This window comes from Cicer arietinum, chromosome 8 (assembly GCF_000331145.2).
Source record: "Cicer arietinum cultivar CDC Frontier isolate Library 1 chromosome 8, Cicar.CDCFrontier_v2.0, whole genome shotgun sequence".
Lineage (NCBI taxonomy): Eukaryota > Viridiplantae > Streptophyta > Magnoliopsida > Fabales > Fabaceae > Cicer > Cicer arietinum.
Genome location: NC_021167.2, coordinates 9,355,578 through 9,373,644, shown reverse-complemented (window position 1 = coordinate 9,373,644; position 18,067 = coordinate 9,355,578). Strand labels below are relative to the sequence as shown.

At 31.2% G+C, this 18,067-nt stretch overlaps 2 protein-coding genes across 4 annotated transcripts; one reads left to right on the top strand and one right to left on the bottom strand.

The window, feature by feature from the left end:
* Nucleotides 1-2,846: 2,846 nt before the first annotated feature.
* LOC101514534 (uncharacterized) lies at nucleotides 2,847-6,494 on the top strand. Of its 2 annotated transcripts, XM_004512517.4 has the most exons (6): nucleotides 2,847-3,340; nucleotides 4,062-4,798; nucleotides 5,193-5,322; nucleotides 5,668-6,005; nucleotides 6,100-6,221; nucleotides 6,340-6,494. In XM_004512517.4, exons 1-6 carry the CDS (start codon nucleotides 2,879-2,881, stop codon nucleotides 6,429-6,431), a joined length of 1,881 nt encoding a protein of 626 aa, XP_004512574.1. In that variant the 5' UTR covers nucleotides 2,847-2,878; the 3' UTR covers nucleotides 6,432-6,494. The 2 variants fall into 2 exon arrangements, with proteins under 2 accessions (XP_004512574.1, XP_027193330.1); XM_027337529.2 differs by having other exon boundaries at nucleotides 2,849-3,340; nucleotides 6,100-6,494.
* A 2,040-nt stretch (nucleotides 6,495-8,534) lies between these two features.
* Nucleotides 8,535-12,466, bottom strand: LOC101513759 (uncharacterized). 2 transcript variants are annotated; one of them, XM_004512515.4, is made up of 2 exons: nucleotides 9,223-12,466; nucleotides 8,535-8,863 (listed from the first exon to the last, which is right to left on the bottom strand). In XM_004512515.4, exon 1 carries the CDS (start codon nucleotides 12,123-12,125, stop codon nucleotides 9,342-9,344), a length of 2,784 nt encoding a protein of 927 aa, XP_004512572.1. In that variant the 5' UTR covers nucleotides 12,126-12,466; the 3' UTR covers nucleotides 8,535-8,863; nucleotides 9,223-9,341. The 2 variants fall into 2 exon arrangements, with proteins under 2 accessions (XP_004512572.1, XP_004512571.1); XM_004512514.4 differs by having other exon boundaries at nucleotides 9,227-12,466.
* Between the last annotated feature and the right edge of the window lie 5,601 nt (nucleotides 12,467-18,067).

Sequence of the window (18,067 nt, the reverse complement as noted above, 5' to 3'; positions counted from 1 at the left end):
TATACCTATATTTAAATTGTTGTAAAGAATATCAATAAATATAAACTATTTATAAGATTTGATGAATGTTTTTGATAGTTTAATAAGAAAGATATATTATTACATAATTTTTTATAGAGTTTCCAATAATCATAAATTTTCAATTAAACCAACTATTGAATTAATAAGAAAGATATATTATTACATAAAATGTAACTTAAAAGATCAAATCATAATAAAATAAACTTAAAAGACCTAAACAAGAATTGAATTAAATTAAATTTAAACAATTATATATATATTTTTATCATAGTTACTCAATTTAAAGATTTTTAAATAAATATCTAGAATAAATTAATTTTTTATAATTAGATAAAAATCTATTGAGACATGTTATTATATTTAAGGCTAAGTACCACTTGTGATCCCTTAACTTAATTTCAGTTAACGTTTTAGTCATTTATCTTTTTTTTTTTTCCGATTTGATAATTTATTTTAATTTTAAGTGACAATTTGATTTTTTATATTTTAAAACGTCAACAATATTATATTTTTTTTTTACAAAAATTCATGAAAATTTTCAAACAAAATCCATAAAATTAATTATATTTTGTAATATAAAATAAATTTAATCAAATTCGTAACTCAAATCTTCAAATAAACTCATATTTGTCATTTTTTATTTAATGTTGTTAGAGATGAAAATATGAGTCTATTTAAATATTTAAGTTACGAATTTGATGGAATTACATTATATTGAGGATAATAATTAGTTTTATGAGTTTTGGTTGAAATTTTTTATAAATTTTTGAATTTTTGCAAAAAATAAGGATAATATTGTTGATATTTTAAAACATAAAATATCAAATTGTCACTTAAAATTAAAATAGGCTTAATTGCAGTTTTGGTCCCCCTATTTTAGCTGAATCGCGAAAGTAGTCCCCCCATTTTATTTCTCTCTAGTTTTGATCTCTCAAACATAATTTTAATCTAAAACTTGGTGAAATTTCATTTGTTTTTATTTATTTATTTAAGTCACACCATCTCTCAAAATCTCATTTGCAACAATTGTACCTGAAATCTATGATCATCAATGGAGTAGTACGACTTTAAAAAATGAAATTTCATCAAATTTCAGACCAAAATTCTGTTTGGGGGACCAAAACTAGGGAGAAACAAAATGGAGGGACTACGTTCGCGATTCAGCTAAAATAAGAGGATCAAAACTGCAATTACGCCATTAAAATAAAGAACTAAATTAAAAAAAATAAAAAAAATTAAAACGTTAACTGAAATTAAGTTAAGGGACCACGAGTGATATTCAACTTATATTTAAAGACATATAGCAAATATTTTCAAATAATTTAAGAGTTATATCGAACAATTAAACCAAAACAAAACTTTGGTTCAAAGAACCGTTAAAAAATGCCCTGTCCTTTGTCCAATCGGGGAAAGTTGGCTTTTGTACCCCTCAATTAACCCTGTACCCCCTCATTTAAAAATTTTATTTTTAAATGTCCAAACTACCCTTGATAAAACTGTAAAAAATTTAAAAAAAAAATTTTACCGGAAATTTCATTATGAATGAAATTTCCGGTAGTTATAAATGAAACAATGTTGTTTACCGGAAATTTCCAGAATGAATGAAATTTCCGGTAGTTATAAATGAATACCGAATATTATTTATAAATTAATTAATAAAATAAATTATATTAATAATAATAATAATAAAAGTAATAATAATAATAATAATAATAATAAAATAAAGTAAATTATATTATTAAAACTTTATATATTTTTTAAATATTTTTATTATTATTTTTTAATTATATTAACAATATTTTATTAATTTTTTTATTAGATCGGAATAAAAATAGGAGAGAGTTGTTAAGAAAATAAGTTGTTATTTTATAAAATATTCGCAATAAAAATAGGAGTGAGTTGTTAAGAAAATATGTATTTTATAGGCAAAATATTAGGGACAGTTTTGTTTGTGACACATTTAGTCAACCATGATGAATGTTTGTGGCAAAATATCAAGGGACACGTTTTGTTTGTGGCAAAATTTTAGGATGTATTTTTTTTTCTTCAATTTAATTTTTTTTATTAATAGTATTAAATTAGAGAAAAAAATACGTTAAATAGATGAGTCAAAACAAACAACTTGTTATATTATAATAACTTTTTTTTATAAATAAAAATTAATAATAATAATAATAATAATAATAATAATAATAATAATAATAATAATAATAATAATGATAACTGCCAAAATCTGAACCCTCGTTGAAATTTCCAATAAGTAATTTTTTGCAACTAAATTTTCGATAGTTATATTTATTACCGGAAATTTGGTCAATGAAATTTCCGGTAGTTGTATTTTCAATACCGGAAATTTCAAATATTTTGAAAAATCCGGTAGTTAGTTTTTGTTCACCGGAAATTTTGTTTTTTGAAATTTCCGATAGTTAATCCAGAAATTTCAAAAATCCGGTAGTTTCAAAAATTTGCTGGGTTGCTACTGCCCAAGAAGTTAAGCAGTGTACCGGAAATTTCAAAAATGAATGAAATTTCCGGTAAACAAACCGGAAAATTGAAAAATCTGGTAGTTAAAAATGCCCGGAAATTTCAAATTTCCGGTATTGATTTTAAACTACCGGAAATTTCAATCCTCTTGAAATTTCCGGTTAAATTTTTTTTTCAGAAAAACTCACTTTTCCGGATTTTTCAAGTGTGGAGTACAACTGTTTTGATTTAAGGTTATTTTGGATATTTCACTCAAAAAACATTAAATTGGGGGTACAAGTTTAAATGGGGTATAAAATCTAACTTTCCCAATCGGGTTAAGCAGAGAATCCATTTCGATGGAAAGTATATAGTTAAAGTCAAAACCCGTCAAATGCAAAAAACCCTACCTGGACAGAAGCTAGTTAGTTACGTGTTAGTAGCAGAAAGGAAAAAGCAGAAGGTGGTTGTTTGTTATATGTCTCAACTACTTGGTGAAAACGGACGCGGCTACGAGCTAGCTCGTAAGCTTGAATCCAACGGTGTATGGCGAACATGGCTCGGCGATTCCATCTACAACAACTTCGCACCTTACCTTTCTTCACCTTCAGCTTGGGATTCTTTTATGAAAACCGATTCTTCCAAATCTACCCCTCATATTCACCTTCAACTTAGAGTTCGTGCTCTCCTCTTCGATAAAGCTTCTTCTACTTCTCTTTCTTCAAACCCTAATCTTAATCCCTCTCTCTCCACCATTAACCCTAATTTCCTTCGCTTGCATCCGGATGACATCTACTTCACACTCGATAATAATAATAATAATAATCAAGATCTTCCTACTTCCTCCAATTCCAAGGTTTTTTCTCATTCATCCTTTTTATTATTATTATTATTGATTGGATTGCAATTTTCTTTTTGGTTTATTAAGTTTTCAGAATTACAAATTAATAATCTCTGAAATTTAATTTAGTTCCTCCATGAATCACTTTAATAGAGTCTAATTAATTAATTTGTTATTTATTTGTATATACCGTGAAAAAAATTATGACTTTAGAAGTCCAAGCTGCTGTGATTAAAGTCAAACTTTTTTAATGATAGACGATTATGATTGATTGAGAGGATGAAAAAAGTCTACTATGACAATGTAGTATGTATATGAAATACTACTTCCTTGGTCCCTGAACTTTGATCATTTTAGCATTGTGAAACCATAAATTTACATTCGGTTAGTCTTTTTTACCCTCGATTCATTAAGCAAAAATAAAAAGAAAAATGCTTAAAGGACCAAAGATCGGAGTTAAGGAGGGAGTAATGTGTAACAAAATATGAACAAAAATAGTTATTTTTGCTTATATTTTGTTAAGTAGGGAGTAAATCCTATATTGAAATCGTAAATTGAAATGAATGGAAGTCTAAAACAGATTATTGAAACTGAGTACGGCGTAGGCAATAGAAATTTAAATTTCAGGGACTTATCGGTCATTTTTGTCTATTTGGAGGAACAAAATGGTGATTTGCTATGTTATTATTTGTGTAATGTAATAACAAAATGTTGAGCTTTTTCTTTTGTAATGCAGAATGGATCCAGATATGTTGATTCCGAGTTGCCTGAAACGTGGTATAATCAAGTAATTGAGAATTATAAGGCTAACAAGAAGCTAGCTATGTGGGATCGGGAATCGTCACCGAAACGTTCGCCAGTGGAGATGGCTTCCTATATTTTGTATAATACTAATCATAAAAAGAGGCGCGTAGTGTTTAAGGAAGAACAGGATCAGGTTATGCGTCAATCAAATGGTGGTAGTTTAGTTCACGGTGATGATGTTGATGGTGAGTTTGTTTTTCCGGAGGTAACATATGCGTGGAACTGTGTACCCGAGAGTGCAATTCCAGTGAGTGAGAGAGTAGAGAATAATAATAGTAACCAGAAAGTGACGATACTTGGTGTGCTTGATGCGTTGCCTCCTGTTATGATTCGGAGTCCTGTTATGATTGAGAGGCTTGGGATTCGGGCTGAGTATGTTAATGGGGAACCAGTGGGAGGGTTGTACCGTGGGAAGTTGGGAAGTGAGGGAAATGGAAGAGTTCTTGGTCGCGAGCAAGCAGCAAAGCTCTCTCAGAAGGTAGTGGCTGGCATTTTGTTGGGTGCGGGAGTTGAAGCTACCATGGAAGGTCCAATTGAATACTTGTCTGAAGTGATGAGCAAACATCTTGTTAAAATAGGAACCAATTTGAAAATACTTGCTGATAGTTATAAAAAACAATGCTCTGCCATTGAACTTCTAAAGATGTTGCTTAAAACTGTGGGTTTTAGGTATGTTTGAAATTCCTATAATTATGAAAGCCCCCCCACACCCAAATAAAACTTGGTATATTCAAGTTACTGCTGAATATATCCAAGTTAGCTTTGTCAGATTTTCTATTCTGTGATACTGGTCTACTTTATCTTATTTTATTGTTTATGCATGTTAGCCTGTGCCAAATTTATCTTATGAATTCAGTAAAATGTATAAATATGTTCCTCTTGCTCTGCATTAATTTATTCATAAGGTGATTGCTCAAAGACTACAATTTTTATGTTCTATTTTCATGTAATGAACTGGTAACTATTGTACTGCTATATTGCCCTGTTTTGTAGTTTACTTTTAAATCAATATATCTTAAACATGCAACGGATTCATTTTAATATTTCTCTGTCGTGCTTACAGTAATTTTGCGCCATTAGTGGATGTGGTCAAAGATGGCTCCAAGAATATTCAACAAGGTCAGCAACATGCACTTGGAATTCAGTCACAGTTGCAGCCACAACAGCAGAATTCCCTTCGACTACCTCAGCAAGTACTTATAACTACTTATATTAGCATTGTTTAATGTTTTATGATACTGGTATGAAGTATGGATGTGAAAAATGCCACAGGCAGTGGGGAACAGAATCCTTATTTAGGATCCTTTGTAATTTCTTAGATATACCTAGTGCTTTTTCAAAACAAAATTTCCCTGTGCCCCATGTTCAATTGTAATTTTTTTTTCTTTGATCAGTGGCCGGAAGTTATTTATAGCATCCATCAAAATATTATATTCTATGGGTTGCATGTTATTTGGATACAATGTTTCCAGTTATTAGGGGTGATTGATTTATGATTTCGGTGATGCTGCGTTACCCAGTGTATTGTTAACGTGCAGGTTCAGATGCAGAGACAGATGCATCCACAGATGCAGCAGATGATTCACTCCCAAACTCTGGCTTTTCAGCAACAACAGCAGCAGCTGCAGTTAGAGAGAATGAGAAGCCACCAATCTCCTGCCCACCCTGCTATGGATGTAAGTAAGGAAAGACCATTGGTTCAAGTCAAGATTGAAAACACATCAGATTTACCAAGTGATGGTAATGCCTTCAATTCCAGACATCCTCAAATGCAGTTTAGGCAGCAGCAGTTGGCTGCAATGGCAAATTTCCATCCTCAATCTAACACTCAGTTTAGACAGATCAGTTCCTTACAGATTCCCCCAATGCAGTCACAGTAAGTAAATTTGAATAAATAAATACTATGCAACCGCTAGGTTGGCTTTTATGTTATTTTTATTAAAACTATTGTTTCATTGTTTGCATTATAGGAACAACATTAGCATGGTTAGAGCCCCGCCTGTCAAGGTGGAAGGCTTCTCGGAATTAATGGGTGGGGGGGATTCTACAGCCAAACATGATTCAGAGGAAAATAGAATGACTTCTCCCTCTGGTAAATAGCTTTTACTAGTATTTTACCAGTGTGTGCATCCTTGTGACCCTTTACATTTAGATTGGTATATGTCAAAATTGTCATGGCCTATATTATATTTTGTAATATATCTCTTCAGTGTACTGTACAGTAGTCAACACTCAGGGCATCGCAGGCAAAAGTATCTTGTGGAAGGAATATTTTCACTGCTGCTATATTTACTCAAAGTAGACAAGACTGAAAAGTGCAACCAAACTTACTATTTCTTTAATCTTATTGGTTTTTATGTTTTAATGTTTGTGATTATGTTTTAAGAAAATGGAGAAAGAGAAAATTATTAATAATTATAATGACAGTCATTTTACAACCATGTTTTGAAGAAATTACAAAATCAAACTCTTATATTAAGCAATCATTTATTTAGCGACATAAATTGGAAACAACTTATATTCATTCAACAATTAAGAAACAACTTACAAGACTTCATCAGAAGAATAAAATAAACGTAGCCTTAATGATGACCAGAGAATAACCCGCATGTTATGGGTTAGAATTTAATATATTACTAAGTATAAAATAATAATAATATGTAATTTAAAAGTAATGTTAATTTTATTTTATAGTAGAATATACTTAAGTGTTTACGTACTTAAAGGTAAATATATTTTTGAATAATTATATATAAGTTAGGTTTGTTTTAGTACAAAAGAAAAAGTAAAACATTGTTGACTAATACAATTTTTGTAAAATATATTTAAATGTGGAATTGGTTTATTTAAAAAAAGATTCTTTCATTGACGCGGTTCTTCTAATAATATTGTGTACTTTGTGATATATTGTAACATTCATTCGTGGACGATAGTGTTAAATCTAAAATATTGAAACAATTCATTTGTGTGTCTTGGGATTTTAAAATAATTATTTGACACAGTCAAGAAACTTCTAGCAAGAAAAGTTTGTGAATGTTTAAAACATAGAAAGATTCGAGTGAATAATGAAATAGTTAGAAATGCTTCATTTTCAAATATTTAATATTATTCATTTTTTTTCAATTATGATTTGTTTTATTTTTCAATTATAAAAAGAAAAAATATTATGGGAGACACATTCAATCTAAGAGAAAAAAAAACTCATTTCCTATGCAATAATATTGATATATGATATTGGACAATAATTGACAATATAAAAATAATATTATTAAAGTATACGTGAATTAATAGTGTGTCATACAAATAATTGTATATTGGTTGCATTTCATAATGTTATCATTGTTTGAACATAGAATTTACAAGAGTCATAATGTTATCATTGTTTGAACTTAGAATTTACAAGAGAGTGGTTGAAAAACAGAAGATAGATCTTGATGTGTGTATGTAGTCGAACTTGCATTGTCATGATTTAAAATATTGAATAGTTTGTAGTTTTTTGCATGAGTTATTGAAATTAAAGTTTTGATGAGTAATTATAGTTTTTTAAATGTATTAATGAGTCATTGAGTGATAAATTAAAACTGAAATTATATAATATATGAAATAATTTTATTTGGACAAATGAAAATGTTTGCATTATGTATTGAAGAAACAAAACATAATACAATAGAAGATGAATTTAAAATGTGCCACATCAGAATTTTAATACAATAGAAGATAAAATTATTCTGTTTTAATTATTATAATAGATAATAGATGCATAGAAATCGATCAACAATGCAAGAAAGTCCTTTAAATAACTGACCCGACGTGGCCATTTTTTATGTACGCAATTATTTTGCAATAAGTACTAAAATTTGTATTAGCGTGACATATATTAAACACCTCCAAAAATTGAAATATTGAATAGAGAAAATAGGGAATGCAGTCAGTGTAATTTTAAAAAAAGTGTTATAACATCCATATGTAGTAGCACTATTAAGCTGCAAGTTAAATTCTAATGAACTCGTAATTACTCCACTAATGATAGTAATTAAGCTATATATACATATATGTGAGATTTGCTAATAAACACCTACTTATTTTTCAGAAGCATTACGTTGGCAAGATATTCCTAAAAATAAGTGAATGTAGGTTAGCAACTCCTATACACATTTGCTAAAGTGCACCAACTCATTTTTTTAAAGTACATAGACATCGACAAAGTTGGGTGAGTCTATGCATTCTTCATACTTAGGGCCAAAAACGCCCCCACCTCAAGTGGCATGTTATAGATCAAATAACTCATTCGCCTCACCCTAATGCTAATCACACAAATGCAAACACAAACTTGAAAGGAACAAACAGCCATAAATTTCAGTTTATCATTGATAACTATGTAAGGAAAAGTCTAAACATCAAATAATTTTCCTGGCCAAAATTTTATCTTCAGTTGTTATTGCTTGTATTCAACTCATCAATTATGTTGACAGTCGTGCAGAAGTTTATGAAGATTTTGTTAGAACAATAGTGACATGATAATAGAAGGATATTTGGCTGCCATTTACTACAACAACTACTTCCATTTAAAATTGATGGTGATACCAACAAATCTTTACAACTAAATTTCATTCTTGAGCGTGCAACCATTACTGTAAGGATAACAGAAGACATTGAACTAGTAAAATCTCTGGGTTGTCTTACTCTTACCACAGCTTCCGCTGTGGTTCACTGGAGTTGCAAAGAATAGAATACCTATGAATATAAAATATAAGGTACATCAGTGTTTTTTTCAGAAAATGTTCTGTCAAATATAAAACATATGAATACATTAATTGAAAAATATTTCCTCATTTATTTCCAATGATGATGAATAACTTGAATCTCTCACATGTATTTACCAACTCTGAGAATAAAAATCATTTTAATATTTAATAGAAATTTGAAATATGTAATATGATTCAAGTAAATTATGAGGAAGTTATCATATTCATAATTATTCATACAAAAATAATGCCCCAACATGTCTGAGATAAACTGAAACTAAAAGTTACAAATTTGAACTGAGGCTTTATTGTAAGAATAAAAGAATAAACAAGAATTTAAATACTCACTTGCCTCTTTGTCTTCTGCTAATTGATCTCCCTAGGTGATTATCACAGTTACACTCTTTGAGATATTGTATGTATGTTCAGTATCTATCATGAAATTTCAGGTATTCCTCTATACAACCTTAGCCAGAGTCATCAAAAAATGAAATATCAATGGGAGGCATCTTTTTCCCAGTTCCATTTCCAGGAAAAAATACACACTCGTCACTTTTAATTTCATTCAGTTCCTGAGTTAACATTGAGCACGTCTCAGAATGTACAGGACATCCATTGTTCTCCATAATGTTTCGCAACTTTGAGCATTGATCAGTATAACCCCTTTTAATTAAACCATCAATTAGAACTTTCCAAACCACTTCGTCATAATTATACCCGCAGCTTAGTAAACTATGAAAAATCGCTTCGGCCTTCTCTTCGTTACCTTGTTCAAATAGCCTACAAATGAGAAGTTTATAGGATTCAAGATGTGCTAAATGGTTATACTCCATCATAGAATCTAGCAATGTCAATGCTTCTTCATACATTCCCAACTTACAGCAACCACTTAGAAGAGAATTATGAATGTTTTCAGATGGAGATATTCCACTTTCTTTCAAATGGTTTAACAACCTGATGGCTATTGATAAGTGTTCCACCATGCAAAATCCTTTGATAAGCTTGCTGTAGGTGTTAACATTAGGCACACAGCCATGTTCCACCATTTTCTCGAAGAGCACGGTTATGATTTCAAAGTCGGTTATCTTCCAAATCTCAGGATTATCAACTGAAATATTGGTTGAATTCAAATCAAGTCCAACAAGACTGATGCCATCCTTCTTTTGTTTTTCGCTAATTAGATGCTTCATTAGGATGGAATACGTTTGACGCGAAGGCTCGCAACCAGCATCAAGCATGCGCTTGAGAACACCAAACGCACTGTCTGGTTGTCCTATACATCCATATGCATTAATTAATAAATTATAGATGAAGGAGTCGAGAAATACGCCTTCTTCTTTAATCTTGACCATCATCTCTTCAGCATCCTCTAATCTTCCTTGGCTGCAATATGCTTTAACAAATGCAGTATATGTGACAACATTAGGCTGACATCCAGATGAAATCATTTGGTGGAGCAACTTATTAGCACGGTCAAAGTCACCTTCCTTCAAAATTTCCTCAATGAGAATTGTATATGTGTGAACAGTGGGCTTCACATTAAACTTTACCATGTCATCCACCAACAACATTGCATCTTCCACTTTCCCCTCTTTGCACAAGCCATCTAACAATACATTGAACGTAATAGAGTTCGGCAAACATCCCTCAGCAAGCATCCTTTTGAATAACAAGTGAGCATCATCGATTTTCTCAGCCTTGCAGTATCCATCAATCAAGGCTGTATATATGAATTCATTTGCTTCGACGTTTTTTTCCTTAAGAGACTCAAAGACCTGACACGCTTCTCCTACTTTTCCCATTCTACAGAGGCAATCTATAAAAGCACCGAAAGTTCTCTGATCAGGAACAAAGTCATCTTTAATCATCAAATGATACAGCCGCCAAGCACTATCTACCCCACCTGCTTTACACAGCCCATGGATTAACGTGTTATACGTGATCAGGTTCGGCGACAGTTTGTTTTCAAACATTTTATTAAGCAATGCCATCGCCCTGTCCATGCTTTTTCTTCTACAAAACCCACAAATTAGTTCATTATAAGTACGAGCATTCGGACAAACTTTATTCGACTCCATCAAACCCAATACACTCACGGCATCCTCCATCATTCCCCCTTTACAATACCCATCAATCAAGGCATTATACGGGACAACACTCGAAACCAACCTTTTCTCCAACATTGCATTCAACATTTTCATCCCCTCCTCCATCTTACCCACCTTACAGAAATAATCAATCAATACAGTATAAGTATAGACATTAGGCTCACAACCTCTTTCCACCATCTCCTCAAAAAAATTCAAAGCTTCTGTCTCCTTCCCCAACTTGCATAAAGCACCTACAACAACCGTATAAGTTCGAACTGTAGGAAAACAACCATCCTCCTTCATCTGCAAAAACAACTTGAGAGCCTCATCAAACTTTCCAGCTTCACAAAAACCATGAATTAGATTAGTATACAAAACCTCATTCCTCCTAACACCCTGTTGCGGCATTATCTCAAACACCTTATAAGCCTTCTCAACATCACAATTTTTACAATAACCCAATATCAAAGAAGTATACGTAAAAGCATCAGCACAAAAACCACTCTTTATTAAACCATTCAAAAACACCTTAGCCACAACCACATTCCCCAATTTACAATGAACATTCACCATAGTATTAAAAGTAATAAAATTAGGCAAAACCTCATCATCATCCAACATATCCTTAAACAAACAATGCAATTCATCAACCATAACAAAACGCGACAAGCACATTAAAAGGCGATTATACGAAGTAACAGAGAGCTTAAACCCTAGTGGTTGATGATGGGCATTGTTCATCAAACGCAAAAGGTTCAAAACAAACCTTGCTTCTTGTGGTGAAGCACAGGTTTTGATCATGGAATTTCGAACATTCTCCGCAGCACGAAGGTACCCATTTCGAACGAGAATGAAAAGGAGTGGTTGGTAGGAATGGACGGTGTGGATGAAACCGTGTTGTTGGTGGATCCATTTGAAGAAATTTAAGGCGGTGAGAGGGTGGAGGTTGAGGTTGAAGAGAGAAGAGATATGGGTTGGGGTTAGAGAAGGGATTAATGTGTTAAAAGAAGGGTCTTTTCGCCATTGGGGGTTAGAGAGGATGGTGTAGATCTGTGAAGGGAGATCAGGTTGTTGGGGGAGAGAAGAAAAGGGTTTGAAGAGAACATGAAAAAGATTGTGATTTTGGCGGAGAAAGGTGGAAAGGGGTTTAGATTTTCTCATTTAAACGCCATGAACAGAATGTGTATATGGAAGAGAGGTTTTATTATTTCCAATTCAATGGAAAGAGGGTTTAGAGTATTGTTGTGAGAGAAGAACGAATTGATTTTGGGTTTGGGCCAACAAGTAGTAAGTAAGAGCGTTTTTTATTTTGAAATCGTGGCTCGTCAATAGCCGCAGGGTTCTGCTTCTACACTCATGAGTTAGGCACTTTACACAACATCATAGGTAATCTCGATAAAAATGTTGGATTCTCCACCATCATGTATGGAATGCCATATTTTTATGTGTTGCTCATACAATAACAATATTTGTGAAATGATATCATATTACATCATCCACTTTTATGTTGTTGAAGTTGTTTCTTATAACTCATATACAACATTTATTTTAGATTCTAATCAAAGTTACTTAAGTCTAACATTTTTCTCAACTCTTTTGTACTTTAAACACATTATATGTCTACTTTATAAGTTTCATCTACATCTTCATTATGTATTATGTATGATACATCTCGCAAACCCTAAAAAACATCAAACCAATAAAATAATGGACATAACACAAGGAAAGTGAAATGTACTTCCAAATATACCAATTTTATATCCATAGTCACATTTTATGGATGGACATAACCTATAAATATAACTCACTATTATACACCTCAAATGTGTAATTCACAATGTGGTAAAGATCTTTGCCTATAACCAAGTCTTCAACTTCACACATTTTTGTTTCACACAATCTCACCGACAACACAAACTAACCATATAATACAAAAGTGATACACTTCTCATAATTGTTTAATGTTTTGGAGAGTTATAATACAAAAGTTTGGCACTACTTGTAACTATTTAATATTCCGGGGATAAAAATTAAAATATACAGAAAAATAAGTGTAACTAGTTATTGAATATAACATTCTATTTATTTGTAATGGACAAATTAATACATTAGACTGCTCTAAAAGTCACCTAATTTTTTGTTTTTTTAATCATTGAAGCAATCAAATATTGTAATGTAAAATTATAAACTAATATTTTATTTTACTAATGATCATAATAATTTTATTAGTTTTAAAATATAATGATTTCTTGAACAAATTTATTGTGGTTCACTACTAACTTAGTAACTATGTCCAATCCCTTTCTTTGAAGGATTTAATCCACTATATTTAAAACTTACACTTGAAAACTTGATTAGTCACAATGATTGTGTTCAATCTTCTCACCTCCAACTTTGTATCGTCAAGTTGTTGAGAAAATGACAGCCACGATAGAAATTAGTTTATAAGTTCTAACAAGTCTTCTCAACTTTTAGCTTAGTGTTGCCAAACTATCGAGGAATACGATCAACCACTACTGGACTTGGTTATAAAAAAGAAGTGTTTGTGAGTTTCAGAATTTTCTCTCTTACTAGAGGATGTTTATAGAATAAGCTCTCAGATTTTTATTACTCAAACACTTAGATAAATTTGATAATTTTCTAACTCAATGTTTTTGCTTGCTGATTTGAGATTGTTTCACTTTGAAATAATGTTGTAAGTTGTAGTGATCGATTGTATTATTTGAATTCAGAATCGGGTTTTATTTATAGAAGCCTTTATAGCATTGACTTTGTCCTTCAAAGTATGGTTGAATGTCCTTCAAGGAATGGCCTTGTGTCATTCATGGTATGGTATGTTTGTCCTTATCATGGTGCTTCATTGTCTTCAAAAATATATTCTTGAGTTCAATTCTAGGTATCGAGCATATAACTGAAACTTAGAATTTTTTAAAGTATTTTTTGAATTGTGTTTTAGATGAAATAGAATGTACTAGACCTAGAAGTACGAACACCAGAGGCATGGTTTCTTGACCAGAAGCAGAAACACCATAATCATGTTTTCTTGACCAGAGGCAAAAGCAATCAGAGGCATGATTTCTTGACTAGAGTCAAGAACACCAACGACATGATTTCTTGACTAGAGGCAATGATCAGAAGTAGTATTAATTGACCATAGGCATGGATAACTAGAGGCAGAATTATTGGACCAAAACCAAAAGTAAATGCCTAGAGACAAAGTATTAGGGGCATTAACTATATCATAACATTGACTTTTATCAGATGCACTGACTTTTTATAAATGTTGACTTTTTCAAGCATTGACTTTTCAAATATTGACTTTTATCACATCTGTTGACTTTTTTAGGAATCGACTTTTACCAAGGCAAGAAAGTCATATGTTTGCTTCATCTCCAGAGGCAACTAGTCAGAGGCAATTTTGACCAGAAGCTTGCTTGCTTCACCATAGACAGATTTCCCGAAGTCTATTTTGCTTCATCAAAGACAGACTTTTCTAAAGTCTTTTCACCAAAGGCAGACTTTCCCAAAGTCTATTTTGCTTCATTAGAGGAAGACTTCAAGATGCACTGAGAGCAAAATCGAATCATAATCGAATGCAGTCTTGGAAAACCTTCTTGTACCACCAAAGGCAGATGCAGAGGCAGTCTAATGTTTTGTATCATCAAAAGCAGTGTTTTAGAGACACTTTTTTTCATCAATTTTAAATGCGGAATTTTCATAACTTTTTGACCAATGCATCAGAGGATAAATCCTAATATCCTATAATGTTATTTGTGATCTTGTAACTGCACACTTAAATAAAACATTAGTGCCTAAAATTGTTCCCACGAATTGATTTTGTTATCATCAAACCAAGCATGATCTTTTGTACTTGAAACTACTATTGTTCTCACATAATTCGTTTAGTGAAACACTATGAGATTGTTTTGATAGACTTATTATTTGTGCATATTTACGGATATAAACACTGGTAAAACCATTTAAAAGAACTTATTAAAATAACTTATAACTAAGAGTTTTAATTAGATCCAGACCCAATATGTATCCGTAGAGAAAAAAAACCCACAATGGGTATGATAAAACCCGCATAATGGGTATGGACACAAGGACGAGTAATTACCCGAAAAATTAAGTGGGTATGAGTGTGGATACGAGTACTATAGTATCAACCCCATCATGCACCCGCACTTATAAAAATATATTATTTATTTATTATATTAGTGTTTAGTTTAATTAATTGTTTTATTTTATGTTTTAATTAACATCTATTAATATCATTGGACCACTGCGATATTTACAATCGAATGATTAACGTTTGCAAACTTTTTAAGAATTTTATTATAATGAATAGGTAATTATTGTGACTTTATAATTAAGAGTTATGTCTTATTAATCATGACTTTATAATTATACTTGCAACTTTCTATCAATTGTTTTTACAGATCTCGAATAATATTGTCGTAGGACTTGCAACTTCATAAAATATTATTATGGATATTGAATGTGTATTGTGATGAGTGTTCATTTGAAATATTTTGAGTTAGAAAATATTTTGGTTTATAATACTTTATCATTGAATTTAAGATATTTGGATAATTTTAAATTTAATCGCAACAGTATCATTTATTTATCGATCTATTTTAGTTAAAGTGTGTATAATGGGTATGAGTATGGACACTTAGGTACTTAGAGGGTAATGGTACGAGTATTAAAGTTGATACCCAAGAGGGTATATGCACAGGTATAAGTGTTTTTTTTTAACCGCAGATATAGGGACAAGTACTATAGTACCCTACCCGAACCCTACCAATTGTCAATCAGAAGTAGTATTAATTGACCATAGGCATGGATAACTAGAGGCAGAATTATTGGACCAAAACCAAAAGTAAATGCCTAGAGACAAAGTATTAGGGGCATTAACTATATCATAACATTGACTTTTATCAGATGCACTGACTTTTTATAAATGTTGACTTTTTCAAGCATTGACTTTTCAAATATTGACTTTTATCACATCTGTTGACTTTTTTAGGAATCGACTTTTACCAAGGCAAGAAAGTCATATGTTTGCTTCATCTCCAGAGGCAACTAGTCAGAGGCAATTTTGACCAGAAGCTTGCTTGCTTCACCATAGACAGATTTCCCGAAGTCTATTTTGCTTCATCAAAGACAGACTTTTCTAAAGTCTTTTCACCAAAGGCAGACTTTCCCAAAGTCTATTTTGCTTCATTAGAGGAAGACTTCAAGATGCACTGAGAGCAAAATCGAATCATAATCGAATGCAGTCTTGGAAAACCTTCTTGTACCACCAAAGGCAGATGCAGAGGCAGTCTAATGTTTTGTATCATCAAAAGCAGTGTTTTAGAGACACTTTTTTTCATCAATTTTAAATGCGGAATTTTCATAACTTTTTGACCAATGCATCAGAGGATAAATCCTAATATCCTATAATGTTATTTGTGATCTTGTAACTGCACACTTAAATAAAACATTAGTGCCTAAAATTGTTCCCACGAATTGATTTTGTTATCATCAAACCAAGCATGATCTTTTGTACTTGAAACTACTATTGTTCTCACATAATTCGTTTAGTGAAACACTATGAGATTGTTTTGATAGACTTATTATTTGTGCATATTTACGGATATAAACACTGGTAAAACCATTTAAAAGAACTTATTAAAATAACTTATAACTAAGAGTTTTAATTAGATCCAGACCCAATATGTATCCGTAGAGAAAAAAAACCCACAATGGGTATGATAAAACCCGCATAATGGGTATGGACACAAGGACGAGTAATTACCCGAAAAATTAAGTGGGTATGAGTGTGGATACGAGTACTATAGTATCAACCCCATCATGCACCCGCACTTATAAAAATATATTATTTATTTATTATATTAGTGTTTAGTTTAATTAATTGTTTTATTTTATGTTTTAATTAACATCTATTAATATCATTGGACCACTGCGATATTTACAATCGAATGATTAACGTTTGCAAACTTTTTAAGAATTTTATTATAATGAATAGGTAATTATTGTGACTTTATAATTAAGAGTTATGTCTTATTAATCATGACTTTATAATTATACTTGCAACTTTCTATCAATTGTTTTTACAGATCTCGAATAATATTGTCGTAGGACTTGCAACTTCATAAAATATTATTATGGATATTGAATGTGTATTGTGATGAGTGTTCATTTGAAATATTTTGAGTTAGAAAATATTTTGGTTTATAATACTTTATCATTGAATTTAAGATATTTGGATAATTTTAAATTTAATCGCAACAGTATCATTTATTTATCGATCTATTTTAGTTAAAGTGTGTATAATGGGTATGAGTATGGACACTTAGGTACTTAGAGGGTAATGGTACGAGTATTAAAGTTGATACCCAAGAGGGTATATGCACAGGTATAAGTGTTTTTTTTTAACCGCAGATATAGGGACAAGTACTATAGTACCCTACCCGAACCCTACCAATTGTCATATCTACTTATAACACATTTGTAATCTAATACTTTTATATTTAAATATTCTATATTGATAGATTTTTAATTTACTAAATTATATAAAATGATAAAATTACTTTTACGATAAAATCATATATATCTTTAAAATTAATTATTAATATTTTACTTATAAATTTATGTTTAAATACATTTTCGGTCCGTTAACCTTTTTTTTTAGGTTGGATTTGCTATCATGACTCTAGAAAGTGTAATTTTTGGTCCATTAATTTTAATATGTTAATACAAGTTAGTCATTTATGTCAAAATTCACTTAAACATCCTTAACTTCTACCAACCTAGCATCTAATGTGTAATTAGTCATTGCAATATTCCATCATCTTCCCCATACTATGATTTCCTTTTAATTAAATTAGGGTCTATGAAAATGATATTCCTGTCAAAAGATCGTTATTATATTTCTGTAATAAAAATGCAAATGTTCATTCATGTACAATAATTCTAAATCTACCTCCTCTCAAATTTGTCACAGTCTATCACACGTCTTCATCTCACCATTCGTGATCTCCTCTCAAAATAAATGACCTCTAAACACAATTCAAAAATAACTCAAAACTTAA

Excerpts from the sequence above, each read along its gene's own strand:
- LOC101514534 (XM_004512517.4), top strand. The coding sequence starts at position 2,879 with ATGCAAAAAACCCTACCTGGACAGAAGCTAGTTAGTTACGTGTTAGTA. Across the intron at positions 3,341-4,061 it reads CTACTTCCTCCAATTCCAAG|AATGGATCCAGATATGTTGA; the intron begins GTTTTTTCTCAT and ends TTTGTAATGCAG. Across the intron at positions 6,006-6,099 it reads ATTCCCCCAATGCAGTCACA|GAACAACATTAGCATGGTTA; the intron begins GTAAGTAAATTT and ends TTTGCATTATAG.
- LOC101513759 (XM_004512515.4), bottom strand. The coding sequence starts at position 12,125 with ATGAGAAAATCTAAACCCCTTTCCACCTTTCTCCGCCAAAATCACAAT.